The following is a 22,278-nucleotide window of genomic DNA, read 5'->3' as shown; positions in this document are numbered from 1 at the left end:
GGATAACACACCCTTTCGTGTTTATGAAATTTTGTACGTATTATTTTTGTCATCTATTATGGGTTAAAACTTTGACAAAAATTTTGTATGTATTATTTTTGTCATCTATTACTGGTTAAAATTTGATTAAATAAATGTGCCAAACCTTTTAACAATTGGATTTCTATACCGAAACCATGCAAGTTTAATAAGTATTTGGAATTTAAAAAAGAAGTGAAATGAATCCTCTTTTTTCTCTTTTCCTTTGTAGACATTGAATAATACATTTGATTAATCAAATTTATTATTATTTGTAAGGTCAAAGGTAAACATTATTCACATTTTTAACTGTGCAATTTTGTTTCTTTTTATTTATTTCATTATTACTATCTCTTCCTTCTTTCTAGTTAAGTTTCTCTGCAAGGAAAACACTCAAAGATGAAAAGTAACCAAAAAATAAAAAAAAGGCTATGCAATATAACTTGCTTTGTCAGGAATACATTTAAAGATAAAAAATAACAAAATAGAAAAATTCCCGTGCATTGCACAGGATTAAAGGCTAGTTGCATTAATTACCGAGTGTTTGTATAATATGAGGCTTGTCTTTCCTTAATAAGTACATTAGATTAGAGTAAAAAAATAATTCTTAGACTCAACTAAAATGTTGTAGCGTTGATTGAGCTAAGCCGCACTGCAATAGTGAAGGAGCGGCTTGTCTGTCTCATATGCAGGCAATTCACTTTTTACTGTCTACTTTATAAGAGCACTTGCAGCAGTAAAGCTAAATAGCTATATAGCTATTTTAGCTCCACCAAAACACCAAAAAATAACATGCAGCAGTAGAGCTAAATCTATTTTTTTTAGCTCATTGCTACAGTGCACATCTATAGATAGATGTGCACTGTTCATGAGAGCTAAAAAAAATTAATTTTTTATTTTGCGTTCACATTACTTTTTTATTGTGGTGTTTTTATTGTAATGAGATGTATTATTTTATTGTGGTAGATATATTATTTTATTGTGATGTTTATATTATTTTATTGTGTTGAAACGTAAAATAGATCTACTGCTGCAGCATGTGTGTAGGTAAAATAGATAAAGTAATTTTTGGTGGAGCTAAATTGCTAAATTTTTAGCTCCACTGCTGTGGATGCTCTAAGCTCCTTTTTGCATGAGCTCTACTGTATCTGCCACAGGGCTTATCAGCTTATGTACTAAGCAAAGCAGCCTTCAACCCTAAGCTCTCATCAAAGCCGCCCTCGCCCCAATCTCTAAAGGGGCTTAAGCACACCACTTGTATAAGCCCTTTTAGAGATTGGGGCGAGCCGTGAGCTTACTTCGAGTACTTATGATTCTAGTGGCACCACATGATAAGCGGCTTCGCTATCCCATGCAAGTAAAGGGCCAGTCCTCCTATCGCGAACCTACCCAGTTATCTACCGCATCGAGGCAAACATCTTGGCTTGGTTGGAAAGCTTTTATATAGCAAAAAACCGGAAGGCTTAGGTCTTTCCGAGGCCAGAAGGATGGAGAATAGGGTAGGAATGGATACGGGTAATGGCGGGTAGTGAACTATATTGGGTCCCTACTCCCTAGGGTCGCTTGGGAGCACCTTGTTGCTATTGAGGATCATAATTGGCCGGAGGTGCAGCGTGTTATAAGTGAGTCTGGGCGGGGTTTGCGCTGGGTTTTGCGGTTAAGATTGGGTAGGAGGTTTTTGAGTGGGTTGGGGGACGGCCTCGGCCCCCTAGATGGCTTGCTAATTCCGAGTGCTTTGTTGTCTCTATGCATCCTGCTGTTCCCCATTAACTTGATCCAGAGTGATAATAACCTCTTGAGCAGGCTACTAGGTTCTTAGGGTATTCTTCGACTTGCCCTCTCCCCCATTAGAACAGTTCCTGAGGAAAGTGATAGACCTGCCTTTTATACTCCTTTGCATGCAAGCAACTCATTCAAACAGTTGAGGGAATGTTCGGAAATCTCTTAGCACCATCACTTCCTTCAATAACAAAAAAATAGCCGCTGAAATTTTATCAAAAACACCAGCTTATGCTTTAAACAGAATTTCAGTCTAAATCTAGTTCTCCCTAATCCTAAAAGGCTGTATAATATTTTATAGAGTAATGCTGGAGATTCAAACTTTTTTACAAATTGTTGATGTGGTGAGTGGTCATTAATAAATAAAAAAGTGATATTAATAGTGGGTCTAGATGAAAACTAATAAAAAGTTGGACACATTAACAGTTTATAAAAATGTTATAAAATAGATTGTGACTGTAACATTATTTAATAAGCCTAAACACATTACAACAAGTGTTTGCTTGGTGATCGTTCATATACAAAAGTGTAGTCCATTATACATTTCTAACTAATTTCAGTAAGTTTAATTGCATGCTCGTATAAAAATTACAAGTTCTCAACAGGGAAACCAGTTACAGGTCTAATCTCTGAGGCCAGAGAGCGCAGCTCATATATTTCTTCATCAGCAAGCCTCCAGCCTAGTGCACCCGCAAATTCCTCAGCTTGCTCTGCTGTTTTGGCTCCAGGTATTGGCACAACATTCTCCTGGGCTATAAGCCAGTTGAGGGCTACCTATAGAGAGACCCTATTCTTAGTAAACCTCAGCACCACAAATCAGTCATGTACATCATTTGGAAACCCAAGAAGCCTCGTAGTATTTTCAGGAATTTTGTCAATGATAAAACTATTGTTATGTAGTTTTACTGTTTGATGAGAGTCTACAGTAATAATCTGCTTGACTCAAGCCACCGAAGATGGACTAGATAAAGGGAAACCAGACTAAAGTTGTTTGAGATATGAGATGTACATACGTAAATGAAATGAATGGGAAAACAGAACTCATTATCTGTGTCTGATACTTGTGTATGTACCCTAGCACAGCTTAAGTTGCTAAAATAAAGATTTGTTGGCTAAATTGGTCTTGCTAATTCCACAACAGGCTTGAGACAACAAGCTTCTATGGTGATGACTGATGCACTAGTTTCTTGGCTAAATTGCTGTTGCTTATTCTTCAACAGGCTTGAAACAACAAAACTTAAGACCTTCTATGGTGATGACTCATGATTGTAAGATATGTGCTATTTAAAGAACAGAAACAAACCTGTGTGGGAGTTTTACTGTAGCCCTCTCCTATTTCTCTGATTCTGTTCAGCAGAGGTTGGAGCTGCACAGCACAAAAGTATATCAACAACGCATTTGGAACTTAAAGGTAATGGGTTTTCATAACGTTTCACTAGTCTTACCCTTGTTAGAAACTCAGGAGTGTAAATCCGGCTTCTAGGACCGGTTGGTGGATTTTCTGGCAAATACTTTCCCGTAAGAACACCTGCAAATGTTAAAAGATTATATATCATTGCACTTCTAACATTATATAGTCTAATTATATACCACATTCAGCCTACACTATATCAAACCTGGATCAGGCTAAACAATCAAACTTCATCAAGTAGTCTAGGAGCACCCAACTTAAAGTAACAAGGTGTGTGCAAATAAACTGAAGTGCTTATAAGATTAGAAGTATAATGTATCATTGTAGACTTCTTGATAAGATAACCATATTGTTTTCCCTGTTCTGCTTTCAACATGTTAGCATCTATCGTCCTTTTTTTCTTTTTCAAACAAATTTATCAGAGACCGTAAATTTGGATGGGTGTTTAAAAGATGTATAACTTGTGAATTGGATTATAATGGCACAATAAGGGTTTGACTTTAGAAAGCAAGCTGTATGCGAAAAAAAAAAGAACAACAACCATCACATATTGTCCCACTGACTTATGTATCAACATTTGCTTGGCAAGGTAAATATACCTATTTTATCAACAGTTAAAAGCAACTATACTCAACTGTAACAAATGCAAAACTGAATAAGTTATCAGAAGATACATATGCAGGGGCATGTGCAAGCATGCACTCACATATATAGAGGAAAAGTAATAGATCCACAAATGTACTTTAAAAGAACGGCAACAATAGAAAACACAGAGATAAGAAAATCAAAATGTTGAAGAAAAGAAATGCTGATGTTGAACTCTAGGGAAAGCCATTTCAACCTCAGATAAAACTTTTGCTTTTTAAATTTCCAATTGAAATGCTCACGTGTTTATATCATTGATCGGCACTATTTGAATACCTTCTGGCACATCTTACTGCTAATTGGAGCTCATAACAGATGATTTCAGTGGCTAGGAACTATAACTAGCACATAAATAAACATAATGGAGCAATACCATAAAAGTGTAGGTTCTTCACCTTGAGCTATTGGTGAATATGCAATCAAAGAGATCCCAAGTTCATCACAGGCAGCCTTTACACCATTCTCCTCCGGTGCCCTGTATATAAGGCTGTAATTGACTTGGTTTGAAGCCAGTGGGATTCCTCTTTTTTTAAGCTTTTCATATGCATCACGAAGTCGCCTCTCTGAAATAAGGAACAATATTTGTCATCATTCTTTCAGAAAACTGGAAAATAAAATAAAAGGAATTAAGATGATGGTTCAGTGGAAGTTAATTTATGCATGGATTAATCTTCATAACTGTGAATGGTAGAAGTATACCATTGTAATTTGAAACACCAACAGCCTTCACTAGGCCCTGCTCAACAGCATCTCCAAGACCATCAATATACCCTGAAAATATATTTTCGATGACCCAAGCCTCTTCAGAATTAGGGTTTTTATAAACATCTGATTCTATCAGCTACAAGAAGTCAATTGTTCAATTAGATGGTGTACACATGAAGTCATAAACTACCTTCGTTCCCCCATACTCCAGGCCTGAAATTATCAAGGAACACTTGGTTAGCTAATGTTGTCTTAAGCTGACAATAAACGAATATTTCTAAAGAAGACGTGAAGCAAAATCACAAAAAGGGCTCATGAAACACAGACCAATGGAGTTGATAAAGTTCCACTGAAGAAACTCCAAGACGACAGAGGGAATCCTTAAGGGCATTGAGGACACTTTGACGGCCCAGTCTCCATGGCAAAGCTGCAAACTTGGTTGCAACAGCAACCTCCACTTTTGGATCCTTTTCTTTCCTTTCCTTAATAAATCTGTAACATAGTGTAAAAACCTTAGCAGGTTAATTTATATAAGTACTTGATCTGAATGTAAAAATCTAAAGCAGAATCATAGTCAGAACATACCTTCCTAATAGTGTTTCTGAATTTATGGCACCCAATGAGAGCTACAAGAACACAAAATGATAATGCTGTTCAGAAAGCTAACAATTTCACTGCATTTCATGGAAAAAAATGGAAGGATAATAGGAACCCTTTCTCACACGAGAGCCATAAACTTCAGCAGTATCAAAGAAGGTTATATCACAGTCAACACTTGCATCAAATGCAGCCTTAGCAGCCTTCAATTTTCTATCTGCAGTCATCACAAGGAAAAAGGAAAGATTTCTTCAGACTAGAAATCTAACATCTTCGTCCAACTAAATAACAAAGAATAGCAGATCATCAAATCAACTACAGATGGAAAATCAAATCCAAACTAAGGAAATATAACTTTTGCTCCACTCACGAAGAATAACAAAGAATAATCTTGAATTCTGGTGAATTCATTAATATAAGAAAAATGAGAATTCTTTATGTGAAAAATAACCTCATAGAGAAACACCTGCAACAGTTTTACTAATTGCCCAAATTCAAGATTCTGGAAACTATTTTATTAAATATATGATATTCTATGTAGGAACACAAACCAGAAGGATATAACCTGTATGAGAAAGACATGAGCTCTAGCTCAAATTACACTTTCTCCTCTCACAAGAATGGGTGGAGGGTGAGGTCATGGGTTCAAAACCCATTCAAAAAGAAATAAAGGGAAGAAGAAGAAGAGTACATGTATAAAAAGATAAATATTATCAGGAAAACCTAATTTAAAACTTAGTTGAAAAAAAAAGCATGAGAAACAATTTGTAGAGACTCAATTGGTCTTATTTAAGGGGGAGATTGTGGATTCAGTTTTAATTACTCATGATTATTTGGATAGAAGCTTAAGGTATGAATTCCAGGATGCAAGCTGTTGTAGGTCTAAGATGATTTTTCCCAAATTGTTCTCTATAGGCAATAATTAGGAGGTCTTGTGGCTAATCACTTAGGCTGGTGTAGGAGGTTATTTCTTTTGTGGCTACTCTCTCTGAATAAATACTGGAAATTAATGGCAATAATTTTTTGTCCCAAGAAAAAATTGTGTTAAAAAAGGCTGGGTGATTTCTTAATACACTTTGTATTAGATTAAAATTTTAGGCATCCATGAGAATGAATTGGTTTGGAAATAACAGGTTAACCATTCAAGGCTAAATCCCTTTATCACAAGTTGAGCAGAAAAAAAAGAGCTACGCTCAATTGGAAGAGTATCTGTTGCATTCTTGCAACTTCTAAAGTACTTTATTGGTTTGACAGTTTCCTTGGGCAACAATCTCAGTGTGTAGAACCTCATTAAGCATTAGAAGATTATTATGAATTGGTTATGCATCTGCAGGAGCAATGGGGAACAATGGATCATTTTCTACCTCATTTTTCAGTTGCCAGAGATTTTATTTATTTATTAAGCAATAATGAAATTTATTAGAGGAAGGAGACAACTTAAATATTAAGGAATATATAAAAAAGGCTCTAAAAATCACAAGCTAAATTCTTCTAGACAAAATTTAGCTACAAAATTGATTGTAGCTTAAGGCTACAAACTCACTCAATAAAATAAATATTACAACATATTTTGAAAATCTAACCGTTGAATTATATATTCGTTACGCTCTTAATACATATGTTAAATTTTGTGTCAATCATATATTATTTACTATATGATCTATATGCTTATATTTTGTGCATAATTTTAAATTACAAAAACTTCTAGTTTTAAAAATTTATTGATAACATAGCTATTGATCTTTAATTTTCTTGAATTTTGCAAGCATGAAAGATACAAGAAGAAGATGTAATCCAATGATGGATTTGTTAAAATTCACCTCCAATAAAAAGATATTAAGTTTGTTTGTAGCTTAAAGCTACAACTAATTTTGTAGCTAAACTTTGTCCAATTCTTTTGGTCTATAAAATTTAAATAAAAAAAACCTGGATCCAGACAAAAGCAAACATCCAATCATACTATAATCTCAAACATACATATTTAGGCTAACACGTGGAAAGTTCAACTAATTTAAAGGTCCTATTGTTCCTCTCTTTCCAAATAGTGAATATTACCTATAGAGCAGTAGTAATCCATACATGTCCATTACCTTTTTGTCAAAACAAAACCTTGCAACAAAACTATACATCAATTGTCTGCATAAATATCAAATGATTAACCCCAAATAAACAGAAGACAATATAACATAACTCTCTAGCAACCAAATAATGGAGCAATACGTGCTCAACATAGTTGCCACTAGGCTTACTCTTACAACCCCAAATTACAATGATCATAAACCTTTTAATGAGATTATCCAAAGCTAAAATCCTACCCAAGGAACTATGGAATCCAAAAAAAAGTTTCATACATAGGAACTTTGTTATGCCATACATGTTAAGAATATCTGTCAAGATGCACTAGTCAAGTGTTGCTGTTGCATTGACTGTGCATTGCTTCAACAGTGATCACAGGCTGAGGTGTACTCTGTTGTATTCCATCACGAGTTAATTGAATTATTCACATTTGTTTATTAGGCTTGACAGATTTAGTTAGAAGATTAGTTAGTTTTTAAATGGTTGTTAGGCTGTTAGAACAGTTTGTTAGCTTAACCGAGTACATTGAACTCTTGTATAAATTGGCTCATTGGCCTCAGTTAATATGCAGATTACTCAGTTCAGCTTTTCTCTTGCTTTCTTTTCTCTCTTTTCTTGAAACTTTTTCATGTACTTCCCATAATGAAACACCACCTCCTTAGATCCTCACAGAACATGATAAAAAATCAAGATCAAATTTACAAATATGCTTGAGCTTCCAAAAGAGAGACTACTGGTTCTAATTTTCAATCCTTAAAAGCACAACACAAATAAACTTAAGAACCCTTAAATGAACCATCTTCAGATAAGTCTAAATAAGAATAAACAGAAGCATCACTTATCTTAAACAATTAAAAATATATCAGGATAATAGTCTTTTAAAGCAACATCCTGCACCACAAATATTTCCAAAAGCAAATTTCCATACCATCCCCACCTGAAATTTGCAATCCAGAAAACCAATTCCAGCCTCCCTTATACTTATCCAAAGGCTACACCTATAAGGTATTCTGATGTAATCTGTCAGTCTACTCTATCCCTTGGACTCCCTGTATTACAGTAATTTTTTGATAATTTGATAGATACAATGGGGGAGAGGAGATTTGAACCCTAGATGTCTCTATTGGAAACACCAGGAGATGCCAACCATTTGAGCTACAATGCTCTTGGCAACCATAATTAAGTGCTTCAAAAAATGATATCTTTCTTTAACAAAATGCCCCAACCATTTATGCAACAAAGCTTAGTTGAAGTGCTTAATTTGCCTACTGTAATTCATCCATATCTGAGAGTGGAACAAACACATTCCAATCCACCAAGTGAAATTTAAACTCTCTCACCAATCCTCCCAGTATAATTTTTTGCTTCAATTTACCAAACTGTTAGCCATGTGACAAAAGTTTAGTGAAAATTGAAAGAAACAAATATGTGGGTAAGCAAAAATAAAATAAAATAAAAAAATCTCTTGATAAAAATAATTTCCATTCGGAAATAATTTAAGGTGTGGAACAACCCTAAAAGCACAAAATTGCAGCCAACTCCATCAACATTCCCTACTTGGACCAATTAACTTTTTACCTAGTTAACCCTCAAACTTGATACTGCTTCAAAGCATAAAAGAACTAACCCATATTTACAACAGTCAAAATCAATGTCACTAAGAAGAATACTGTAATCTGCTAGAGGCAAATGTAATAGATTTGAATCTCCTCTAGAACCCTCACAACCTGAAACCCAGAAACAGCCCCCATTATAAGTATATTGTCAAGAATTTCCATGGTTATAACGAATAATTAAGGTGATAGTGGATCAAGTTGCCTAAATCCTCTTGAGCTATTGAACAAAATCATATAGGCAGCCATTAACCAACACTGAAATATAGCAGTTATATGCAAGAGAAAATCCGTTTCTTCCATTCTCTCCCAAAAAAAATATATTAAAAAAAAAAAACAGATTTCCTAAGCAAGGAAATTGAGCAACCTTAATTTATGCGATCATAGGCCTTCTCAATATCCAAATTAAAAGTAACTCTAGGGGTATGACTCATGATTCTGCAACAACTGAAAGGATGGAATCCAAAATCTTTCTTCCATAAACGAAAGCGTGCAGCAATTCCAAAATAATCTTTCCCAAAATCCTATTGAGTCAGTTATCCAATACCTTAGCCAGAAGTCTGTACAAACTTCCTATGAAGCTAACTGGCAAAGACATCTAATGTTACGAGCCTGGACAGTTTTGGAATAGACAAAGACCTCTTGGTCACTCCTGCAAATTTTGAATAATCTAAACTTTTGAGCTAATCTTTTCATTTAAATTAAAGTTATTGAAAAAAACACTTTTTAATCATTCATTTTCATTGCAAAAGCATACATTGCATCAAACAACTACATCAAAGGTCACCTAGGATAAGCAGAAAAAAGGATAAATGTGGCGACCTGGGAACTCTAAAACGTAAAGTTTCTTGTTAAAGATATCATGGGGCAATCCTAGTCAAGGCACAAGTATGTTAAATAACCTGAATTTATGTTCATTATATCTAATCCGACTTGGAATGCAAACAAAGTAATCATAATCCTCTACTTGTAGTTCAAACATTGTCGTTTGTTAATTTTAAGTCTCCAAGGTCAAACCACATTAATTCTGGTTTTTGTGCGTTGTCTCTGTCTTCTTTATTTTCTTCTTTCATATTTTCTCAAACACTTTACACTGGTATCACAGCTATGTCTCATCTTTTCTTTTCTAACACGGTATCAAAGTCATTGGGATTTTTACGGCTTAGTCCAATGACTTGAATCTAGTTTCGTTCCAATTTTATATATCAACAACATCTAATGACAGTTGCTAGGAAATTTATGGAATGAATCTAAAATGACATAATAATTTCTTAAATGAAAGATTAAGAAACCAATTACAAAAATCAAAGATTTTCTGAGTGAATTTTAAAGGGACTTACCATCCCATTCAAAGTTGTTCCAATAGCTGGTGTCACCCCAAGACCAAGCTCCAATCCCAAGCCTTGTGACCTTCAATTCAGAGGCCCCCAACTTCAGCTTCTCTTCCTCTGACGATTTCAAAGCAGCGAGGTCCTCAGAAGCAACGCCTCTTCTTACTGTTGTTGTGTGAACTCTCCTATTCCTATGACTGAAATCACGAAAAAAGCATGCAGCACTGCTAACATGCAATGCCATTTCGTTTCTTAAATACGAAAATCTTTTCAAAACAGAACACGGGTTTGATTCCTGAACAATTGGAGAAAGAAATCGAATGGATGGTTGGCGTGTGAGCTTGTAGACGAAGACACAAATTTTTGAAATCCAGAGAAACAGAAATGGTTGTCAAAAGTTGGGTACACGTCAGAAGGTACTTTTATTTAGCCAGACTCCTCGACACGATATTTTTACAAGAGGAACTGCCATTAATTCCATAACTTTGTCATAATTTTGCCGCATGTAAATTAGTGAGCGGTTGAATTATGGATCCGCATAATCTATCATTTTATTTCAACTGCTTATAACTCCTCACATAGCCAAGTTGTAACAAAAGTAATAGAAATTATTGTGGCACTAAACTTACTCATTTTATAACATGGATTCTTCTTGTGATTGGTTCATCAACTTCAACTTTAGTGGATTTCGGTTAGCTCAACTAGTTAAGTTTTTTATGGTTGCATAAGAGATCTGAAGTTCAAATCCCGCCTATACCGAAAACTGATTGGTATCTTCGTGACAAAGAACTATTATTAGGAGCAGACCCATAAATTAAAAATTAAAAAAATAAACTTTAGTAGTAGTTGGTGGAGACTAAAAAAAAAAAAACTTTAATGGTAGTTGGTCGATTCACTATTAAAGTGATGTGGCTTCCATCCCGAATTCCCAATAGGTCATGTGAGGGCTTTTGTTGTGATTTTTTTTTTTTTAATTAAGGTTTTGTTGTGATTGGTTCATAATAAAGGTAATGAGAATAATTATATATATATATATATATTAAATTGATAATTTTTTATATTTTTTCTTCAGAAGATTGATAATCTATCTATACTATTTTTTAAAGGGCTTCTTCTGTTTGAACCAGATTTTTTTTGTTCCAAAATACCCCTACAACTAATGTTTAAAATGGGTAAATCTTGGTAAAAATGCTTCTTTAACTCCCACGTAAAACACTACCTACAAAATAGGAACACTTAATCTTAAGTTTTACTAAAACATTTCCTATAAAATAGGAATTCAAATCTACTCTTATCACTCCTATCAAAACACGGTACTTAGAAATTTTAAAAAGATAGTTTCTTTCTTTAATCCACTTTTTTTTTTTTTAGCCGTCTAAATTCGTGTCTTTTTTTATAATAGCCATCTAAATCCATGTCTTAGTATTCTCCCTCAATCCCCTTATCCGGTTATCCCACTTCCATTTTTTTCCCCTAAATTATCCAACTTACAATTTCTCATCCACGTTTTAATAGACAGTTACCACTCTTTTTTATAACAGTTTTTTTTTTTTAATTTCAAAATTTTTTAAAAAATTAATAACTCCCAAAACATTATCCAACCAAGCTACCATTTTCTACTATAAAAGACGATTACAGTGTATCAATCAAATTCAAAACTAAAATACTTTGCTTATTTGAAGACAGAAAAAGAAGTAAGTTTTCGGTGAATTACCCCAATGCTAATTTGTTATAGAATCTAAGTAATATAGGTGAGAAAATTAAGTTAATGATGTTTAGGTATTTACTTTATGATTTTGATGCGTTTCTTAGCTGGTTTTTATAAATATTTGCACTCCCTCTCTTTCTTTGTGATAAAGTGTGTAGTTGAATTGCTTCTCTATCAAACATTTTGATGTGAAAAATTTTCATAACTAGGTTGTTTCTATCTGATTATTAGAGGGCATTTGTTGAGATTTACTTTTTATTGTTAATATCTTCTCTCTTTGTTACAATTTCTTAGTCCTTATGAAGCTCTAAAAACAAATATGTTGAATTGAAAGTGTTGTACTTTGGGAAAAAAAATGGAAGAGCTCTAAAAAATAAATTTTTTAACTGCATCTGCAAGTTTATTTAAGATTTAAGAGTTGAGGCTGGATACTAGTTCAAGTTTATTTAAGATTTAAGTAATAAGTTAGGTTTGAAAGATAAGGGTGATGCGTTTGATGTTCAGTGCACCAATCCTTTAAATGTATTCCCTATTCAAGATAATCATGCTGTTAGGAGTGGTATCAATTTAGATAAGGGAAGAAGAGCCCGAAGGGCAACAAAGAAAGTGGAATACGTTTGGAATGATTTATGGTCAACCAAAGAACAAAAGAGTGTATAGTAAACTTGCTCACATAGTTATTATAAATTAGATTCTAAAAACAGAGTTATATAAAAATTCAGATGGTTTGTGTCTTTGTACCTTACCCATTGGAACTATTGCCTCTCTAAGAGTCTGTCTTTGATAGTTAGATTGCACACACTAAGAACTCTTTGGATTTTTTAATAAAACTTCAGGTTAGAATATAGATATCTACAAACTTATGCTTTGTCCATTTCCTACTTTTAATACCATTTTTATTTTGGTAAGTATTCTTCTATATTATCATTTAAGGGGCTTCCTCTGTTTGAATCGGATTTTTTTTGTTCCAAAATACCCCTATAACCTACATTTAAGTAGGGATAAATCTTGGTAAAAATGCTTTTTTAACTCCCATGTAAAACACTATCTACAAAATAGGAACACTTACTCTTAAGTTTTACCTAAAACATTTCCTACAAAATAGGAATTCAAATCTGCTCTTATGACTCCTATCAAAACACGATACTTAGAAATTTAAAAAGATAATTTCTTTCTTTAACCGACTTTTTTTTTTTAGTTGTCTAAATTCATGTCTTTTTTTTTTTTTTTTTATATTGCCATCTAAATCCATGTCTTAGTTTTCTCCCTCAATCCCCTTATCTGGTTATCCCACTTCCATTTTTCCCCTAAATTATCCAACTTACAATTTCTCATCCACGTTTTAATAGACAGTTACCACTCTTTTTTATAATAGCTTTTTTTTAATTTCAAATTTTTTTAAAAAAATAATAACTCCTAAAACATTATCCAACCAAGCTACCATTTTCTACTATAAAAGACGATTACAGTATATCAATCAAATTCAAAACTAAAATACTTTGCTTATTTGAAGACAAAAAAGGAGGTAAGTTTTCGGTGAATTACCCATATGCTAATTTGTTATAGAATCTAAGTAATAGAGGTGAAAAAAATTAAATTATTGATGTTTAGGTATTTATACTACTATTTAAGGGGCTTCTCCGATTTGGACTGGATTTTTTTTTTGTTCCAAAATACTCCTACACCCATAGATTTAAGTAGAGACAAAACTAAAAAATAGTTCTATAAAAATATATATCTAACTTGCATTAAAACATCGCCTACAAAATAAGGAAACTCTTTCACTAACCCACTTCTTCAAAGCAACTATTTAAAAAGTTCAAATAAGAGGGTTAGAAATGTAAAATAAATCACTTTAAAAAATCTTAAATTTTAGATAACTTAAAAAAAAAAAAAAAACAAACATTTTCTTCCATCTCCTCCCTCTCCTCCACATATTGTAACATTCCCACCATTGAAAAAAAAAAAAAAACACTTGCCTTAAATCCACATTCAAATCCTATCAAAAAAGCAAAAGAAAAAAAGACCACATTCATTCGAATAACAACTTCTAAAAAAACTGAAGCACTTATAAAAACCCATGTTGCCATTTTGATTTTTAACCCAAGGTGTGAAGGTCTTGCCACTGTTTGACATCAAATATGATGACTACCCAGTAACCACATGTTAGGATCAGTGTCCTTTAATCCTATTGTATGATGTTATGTATGACATTATAACTTAATGTTGTGATTAATAAAATTGTTTTATTATTATCTAAAATAATGGTAACATAAATATTTGAACATTATCATATAGTCCATGAGATGCATAGTATGTGATTTAGTCACAAAAGATATAGATTACAAGTTCTTTGTAAATTCAGAATTATAGTTCGTAGTCAGTGATGAACTTGGGCATTTCATCTACGAAGACTATAACATATCAACTAAGATGATTTGTCTTGATCATGGAAGTGGAGACTTCTAGTTGATGTATTGATATGTTTTAAGAGTTAAAATATATTGAACTGGACTGCTGTGAGATTTATTATTCTCCTAACGACTGTCAAATGAATAATAAATTTTACAACTTTTATTTACATCAACTCTTAATTTTGAGAGAATAATGGACTTGATCATGAGGTGTAAGTTACTTTAATATATCAGGAGTGAGATCTAAAGTCACAATCAAAATCTCAGTATGTTGGGCAGTCACATTTAGTGTTAATGGAATATATATTCTCAAGATGGAATTTATAATCTCTTAACGGAGATATAAAATATTTCTTTGAGTTAAGTTTAATGGGTTTGGTTATTCAGAGTGTTAGGCCTAACAACTTTAGTAAGAAGTTACTAAAGTATATATTTAATGAAATTGGATTTCATAAATATATGATGAATAACATAAAGGATTAAACCGGGCACTCAAGGTTTAAGATGTAGTAATCTTCAAAGTGGCAGTCTCTATTTATGACTTTGTATTACTACGAATATTTTATGAAGGGGTTGCATGTATAATTAAGTCTTGAAATATAATTTATTAATAAGGCCTAGAGTGCAATTATATTTATATAGTGATATTAAATATAATTAATGGTAACTTTGGACTTGTCAAGAGTTGACAGAAAAGCCCAACACCCATTGGAGCTAGAGTCTTATTTGTTCCTTTTTGGTCCTATTTCAAGCCACACATTAAAATCCAATTGGAAATGCCCAAAAGATCAGCCCAATTAGATAATCAATTAGGTACAAAGGGAGAAACATACAAAATTTTATGGAAGATACACTATTGTGAAATGGTGTATGTGTGAGTGTGAGACACTCTCTTATTCTCCCTTTGGAAACTGATTAAAAGACCACACTTCTTGGAAGTAAAGTGGAATTTGAGTGAAGATTAAAAGTGTTCCTAAGTACTTCTGATATTTTGTTTTGAATTTCACCGCACCAAGGTACGCTTTCTTATTTTTGAATTCTGAAACTTACATAGTACATGCTATCAATTGCGAATGAAGTAGATCCATTAATTTTTCACTGTGTATGTTTAATATGAGATACAAACATGTATTTTTCCAACAATTGGTATCAGAGCAGTCTTCAATTTTGAATTTGTATAACATGTTTTGTGAGTTTTGGAATCAAAGATAGTAATTTCATGATGTTAGAAGATTATGTAATTAATTTTCTACATGGTCATTGAAATTTTTGTTTGATGAAAACTAATGTTGATGTTATGATGTTTTAAGTTTGATGTTAAGTATTTTAATTTGAACTTTAAGGCTATAGATCAATGGAATTCAGTTTTGATATCAAATTCTATCTATTATGTTCATATGATGGTTGTTTGTTCATGAAAAACTGTTGAAAACTACTTCAGAATAATTCTGGAAATTCAAGTTTCACGAGTTTTGATCAATTGAAAATTGCTTTTCAATTGATCGAGTGAAACAGTGAACCTTCTGTCCAATTTGATTGACTCTCGATTCCTAGTCAATCGATCTAATATTCTTTTTCGATTGATTGAGCAGCGATCGAGCACCAATCAAGCCAGGCCAAAAGTTTGGAATGAATTCCTTAAATTTTTCGATCGATCGAGGGATACATTCGACCAATCGAAAGTTGTGAGTTTTGAATTTTTCTAAGCGTTTTCATACTTTTAAAAGTGCAAGGCTATGTGTGATGAGATTACATATGTTTCTAATTAAAAACCTTTATTTTCAAATATCTAGTGGGAGAGAGATACAAGGGTTGGATCTCATGGCCTTCATTGTCGGTCATAGTAGTATGAAATATATACTTTGTCTTTGATTCAAGCTTAGCATTCCATGTGGAGAGTATTTATTTCATGATGCTACAAGATTGAACTACTTGGTTATAGTGGTTTGATCGAACACCTTGTCTTAGCCTTGAGCTTTGCATTCCATGCGGAGAGTATTTATTTCATGGTGCTACAAGATTGAACTACTTGGTTATAGTGGTTTGATCGAACACCTTGCCTTAGTCTTGAGCTTTGCATTCCATGCAGATGGTGTTTTGTATTATGGTACTACAAAATAAACTTGTTAAGAGAGATGAAATGTGGCTACACATGATTCTAGACCATTACACTAGACTAAGTATTACAGTATTCTCTATGCTGAGTTTTTACTATTATTACTTAGAGACTAAATGTAAAACAATATATTATTAGTGTTTGATAAGAGTTATCATGATAACACTAATAATGAGAATAGTTCTCAATCAATCATAGTATTTAATGTTCACTCTATGCTAAGAGATATTGAATACCAGATTGGGTTTTTGTTGCATATTTTATGTTATGGTTTTATTAAGGTTCCATAATATGTGTTTATATACTAAATTGATAATGTTCGATTTACTTATTATATTCATATTTTTTATTTTCAGATTTAAATCATGGCATCTTTTAGCCCACTTGTTGCTCTTCTTAATAATAAAAAACTGACTGGATCCAATTACGTTGACTAGAAAAGAAATTTGGATATTGTTTTTATTACTGAAGAGAACAAGTATGTGCTTAGTCAATCTTGTCCTGACTTTCCATCATTATATGCTCCTCTTGAGGAAAAACAGCGATATGATCATTGGCAGAAATCTAATGAGATGGCCAAGTGCTATATCCTAGCATCTATTTCAAATGTTCTACAGCATCAAATGCAGGATGTAGAACTAGTTTTGGACATAATGCTAAGTTTGAAGAAGATGTTTGGTGAGCAATGTCGTTCTACAAGGCAAGAAACTATGAGGTAGATTTATAATACCAAAATGGCTTAAGGTACTTCAATGAGGGAGCATTATAATATGAGCAAAAAGATTTATTCATTGTCTGAATTAATGAATGAGTTGGTAGTGGCAGAAGGCATTCTTGGTACTTCTAGTGTTGATGCCAATATGGTTGAAGCTTCTACTTCTCAACCTAAGTCGAAAGAAGAAGGACTATGCCAAAGGAAAGTGTTTCCATTGTGGAGAGAAAAGTCATTGGAAGAGAAATTGTCCTATATTTAGAGTTGCCAAGAATAAGGGTATGAAAAGTTCATTCCTTCTTGAAATATGTTTGCTACAGAATCCCACAGATTCCTGGTATGTGGATTCAAGTTGTACTAATCATATCTGTAATTCTTTGTAAGGGTTCCAGGAGACTAGAAAACTGAATGAGGGAGAACTGTTTCTTACTTTGGCTAATGGGAGCAGAATTCTAATTATAGCTATTAGAGTGTTTAATTTATGTTTTGAATCTAAAGTTTTAATATTGGAATACTGTCTGTATGTACCTAATATTCGTAGGAATTTAATTTCTGCAACTTATTTAGGTAAACAAGGATATTGTGTTATCCTAAAAAACAATGTTGTAATAAATAAGGGTAAACTGTTTATTTTTTCTGGCAATATTGTAGATGGTATTTATATTTTAACTCTAGATAAGCATGCATTATACAATTCGGAATTACATAATAACTCTCATGTGAAATCATTAAAGAGAAAATATCCTTCTACTAGTGATACATATCTTTGGCACTTGCGTTTGGGTCATATTAATTCAAATAGAATTCAAAAACTGATCAAAGATGGACTCCTAAAGCCATTGGACTTTAATGGTTTTCCAATTTTTGAATCTTGTTTGGAGGGTAAAATGACCAAATGACCTTTTAGTATAAAAGGTAGAAGAGCCCAAGAGTTGCTAGAACTAGTACATTCAGATGTATGTGGTCCTATGTCGATCCAAGCAAGAGGAGGCTATGAGTATTTCATTACCTTCACTAATGATTACTCTAGATTTGGTTATGTGTTCCTAATGAAATGAAAATCCAAAACTTTTGAAAAGTTCAAAAAGTTTAGGGTTGAAGTTGAGAATCAATTAGGTAAACACATAAAGGTCATTCGATCTGATCGAGGGGGCGAATACCTTTTTGGGGATTTCAAGGATTACTTGACTGAAAATGGGATTATATTCCAATTGACTGCACCTGGAACTCCACAACACATTGGTGTAATAGAAAGAAGGAATGAGACTCTTTTAGATATGGTTAGATTCATGTTGAGTTTTTCAACTCTATCAATTTCCTTTTGGGGATATGCCTTAAGTACTGCAATGTATCTTTTGAATTTAGTACATTCGAAGCCTGTTCCTAAAACACCTGTAGAGTTGTGGACTGGGCGTAAGTCTAGCATGAGACATCTCTATATTTGGGGTTGTCTAGCACATGTGTTGAGAGAAAAGTCTGACAAGTTACAATTTAAAACATATATGGTATTATTTGTAGGGTATCCAAAAAGAACTGTTGGAGGTTTATTCTATAGTCATAAAGATAATAAAGTGTTTGTTAATACAAATGCCAAATTCTTGGAAAATGACTATATGAGTGATTATACTCCTAGAAGTAGAGTTATTTTGGCTGAAATGAATGAACCTAGATGTGACTGTATTAGATATACCACAAGACATTACTCATGAGATAACTAGTACACATGTGTCTCGTCATAGTGGGAGAATTGTTTGGTCTCCTATAAGATTTATAGGTTTGGGAGAAACTTATGAAGCTATCCTAGAAGAGGTTGAATCGAATCCCTACACTTATGAAGAGGCAATGAATGATATAGGTGTACATCATTGGGTCCAAGCTATGGAATCTGAATTGGATTGAGCAACCGCTCCACTATTGTCACAGAACAATGTGATAGGAACTTGCTCCATTCTCACAACACCAAGATTAGAAAAGAATTTCTTAAACCAAACAGCTGCCTTTGCTGCTTCACAAGCAACAACATATTCAGCTTTCATGGTGGATTCAGTAATGCAATCTATGAAAGAAATCATAAGAAAGGAAAGCACATTGAAAGAAAGTACCACATTATTCAAGACATTGTTGCTTGAGGAGATGTTGTAGTAGCAAAAATTGATAGTGCAAATAATCTAGCGAATCCCTTTACCAAAGACTTTTCCGAAAAGACTTTTGAGTCACACTTGGAGGGAATGAGAGTTAGATTAATGCACAATAGTCTTTAGGGCAAGTGGGAGATTGTTAGGATTAGTGCCCTTAAATCCTATTGTATAATGTTATGTATGACATTATATATGACTTAATGTTGTGATTAATAAATTTATTTTTTTATTATCTAAAATAATGGTAAAATGAATATAAACATTATCATATAGTCTATGAGATGTATAGTATGTGATTTATGTGATTTAGTCACAGAAGATATAGATCACAAGTTCTTTATAAACTTAGACTTGTAGTTCGTAATCGGTGATGAACTTGGGCATTTCATCTGCAAAGATTATAATATATCAATTAAGATAATTTGTCTTGATCATGGAAGTAGAGACTTTTAGTTGATGTGTTGATATATTTTAAGAGTTAAGACATATTGAATTGGATCGCTGTGAGATTTATTATTCTCCTAACGACTGTCAAATGAATAATAAATCTCATGACTTCTATTTACATCAACTCTTAATCCTGAGAGAATAATGGACCTGATCTTGAGGTGTAAGTTGCTTTGATATATCAAGAGTGAGATCTAAAGTCACAATTAAAATCTCAGTATGTTGGGCAGCCACATTTAGTGTTGATGGAATATATATTCTCAAGTTGGAATTCATTATCTCTTAACGGAGATATAAAATATTCCCTTGAGATAAGTTTAATAGGTTTGGTTATTCAGAGTGTTAAGCCTAATCACTTTAGTAAGGAGTTACTAAAGTATATATTTATGAAATTAGATTTCATAAATATATGATGAATAAAATATTAAACCTAGTATTCAAGGATTAAGATGTAGTTATCTTCAAAGTAGTAGTCTCCATTTATGATTTTGTATTACTACGAATATTTTATGAAGGGGTTGCATGTATAATAAAGTCTTGGGATATAATTTATTAATAAGACTTAAAGTGCAATTATATTTATATAATGATATTAAATATAATTAATGATAACTTTGGACTTGTAAAGAGTTGACAGAAAAGCCCAAGACCAATTGGAGTTAGAGTCTTATTTGTTCTCTTTTGGTCCCACTCCAAGCCACACACTAAAGCCCAATTGAAAAGGCTCAAAAGGCCAGTCCAATTAGATAATCAGTTAGGTACAGAGGGAGAAACATACATAATTTTATGGAAGAGACACTATTGTGAAATGGTGTATGTGTGAGTGTGAGACACTTTTTTATTTTCCCTTTGGAAACTGATTAAGAAACCACACTTCTTGGGCATAAAGAGGAATTTGAGTGAAGATTAAAAGTGTTCCCAAGTACTTCTGATCTTTAGTTTTGAATTTCACCACACCAAGGTACGCTCTCTTGTTCTTGAATTCTAAAACTTACATAATACTTATTATCAATTGCGAATGAAATAAATTCGTTAATTTTCCGCTGTGTATGTTTAGTATAAGATATAAACATGCATTTTTTCAACACCACATATAGTGGATGGCACTTTAACAATAACATTTTCTCTTTCAATATTTGTGCCTTCATTTGTAGATGAATCTCATTTATAGACAAGATCATGGTGGCCCTTCATTTCAAATGTCAGAATTTTTATTTATTTATTTATTTTTCAATTTTTTTAAAAAATTATGTTTCTCTTTTTGATCTTACGTTTACTAACACACCAAATACTTATCCTCTAAAATTTTTTTGTTTTTGACAGGCTTATCCTTTGAACCTTAAAGGCTACAATTCTAAATGAAAACTTTTCACTTTATCATACTAGCCTGTGAGCCACGCTTAGAGGCTATTCTATTTTTGTTTTGTAGAAGTTAATAATTTTCATTCATAATTATTGAAAGTTACTATATTTCAATTACAAAAATATTTAGGGGTTTGATAATATTTATACCAAAAAATTATTTCACTCATAGATGCATAAAATTCATCACATCTTAGGTTTTTTTGTGATCTAAAAATGTAGCAACTTTGAATAATAATGAATGAAATTGTTGTTATGATTCAAACCTCACATGAAGTGGTTGTTATCTAAGAAATTGTTAGAAAAAAATTTCTTTTGTAACAAAAACTATATTTATCATTTGTAAAGTTTTCATTCATCGTTATTGGAAGTTACTATATTTTTCAATTACAAAAATATTTAGGGGTTTGATGATATTTATACCAAAAAATTATTTCACTCATAGATGCATAAATTTCATCACACCCTAATTTTTTTTTTTTTTTTTTTTTTTGTGATTGAAAAATGTAGCAACTTTGAATAATAATGAATGAAATTGTTGTTATGATTCAAACCTCACATGAAGTGGTTGTTATCTAAGAAATTGTTGTAAAAAAATTTCTTTTGTAATAGAAGGCACATATATATCATTTGTATAATTCTATGTCAAATTGAATTTACATTTTTTTTTATTATTAATTTACTTCATCAAAAATGTTATGAAGATAGTTGCTAAATTTTAAATTTAAGCTATTTTTAACTTTTATTATGAATTTGTAGTAAGTGGCTAACCTTTAGGATTTAAAAACTAAATTTTAGGATTAAACAAAAATTGATAATTGTTATTAAGCGTATGCTCAGAGGCTCTTCTATTTTTTTGAGTAAAAGTTAATAATTTGCATCCATTATAATTTGTGATTACTATATTTTTCAATCACAAAAAAATCTAGGGGTGTGATGAAATGCATAATACTTATCACACTACAAACGCATAATACTCATCACACCCCTAGATTTTTTTGTGAATGAAAAATGTAGTAATTTCAAATTATAATAGATGCAAATTATTAACTTTTACCAAAAAAAATAGAAGAGCCTCTGAGCACACTCGTGAGCGCGTGCTCAGATGCTAGTACTACTATTTAAAGGGCTTCTCCTGTTTGGACTGAATTTTATTTTGTTTCAAAGTACCGCTACACCCCTAAGTTTAAGTAGAGACAAAACTAA

General features: G+C 32.5%; 1 protein-coding gene across 1 annotated transcript; it reads right to left on the bottom strand.

Annotated features, from left to right (window-relative positions):
• Positions 1-2,223: 2,223 nt before the first annotated feature.
• On the bottom strand, positions 2,224-10,574 carry LOC142614930 (putative oxidoreductase At1g06690, chloroplastic). Its single transcript, XM_075787576.1, has 10 exons — positions 10,185-10,574; positions 5,281-5,372; positions 5,144-5,184; positions 4,886-5,050; positions 4,749-4,771; positions 4,553-4,624; positions 4,249-4,416; positions 3,243-3,325; positions 3,101-3,163; positions 2,224-2,571 (listed from the first exon to the last, which is right to left on the bottom strand). The coding sequence occupies exons 1-10, from the start codon at positions 10,417-10,419 to the stop codon at positions 2,386-2,388; spliced, it is 1,128 nt and encodes a 375-aa protein (XP_075643691.1). The 5' UTR covers positions 10,420-10,574; the 3' UTR covers positions 2,224-2,385.
• Between the last annotated feature and the right edge of the window lie 11,704 nt (positions 10,575-22,278).

Source organism: Castanea sativa, chromosome 11, assembly GCF_040712315.1.
Source record: "Castanea sativa cultivar Marrone di Chiusa Pesio chromosome 11, ASM4071231v1".
NCBI classification, from domain to species: domain Eukaryota; kingdom Viridiplantae; phylum Streptophyta; class Magnoliopsida; order Fagales; family Fagaceae; genus Castanea; species Castanea sativa.
The sequence above is the reverse complement of the archived record's forward strand: the minus strand, read 5'-3'. Positions and strand labels throughout refer to the sequence as shown.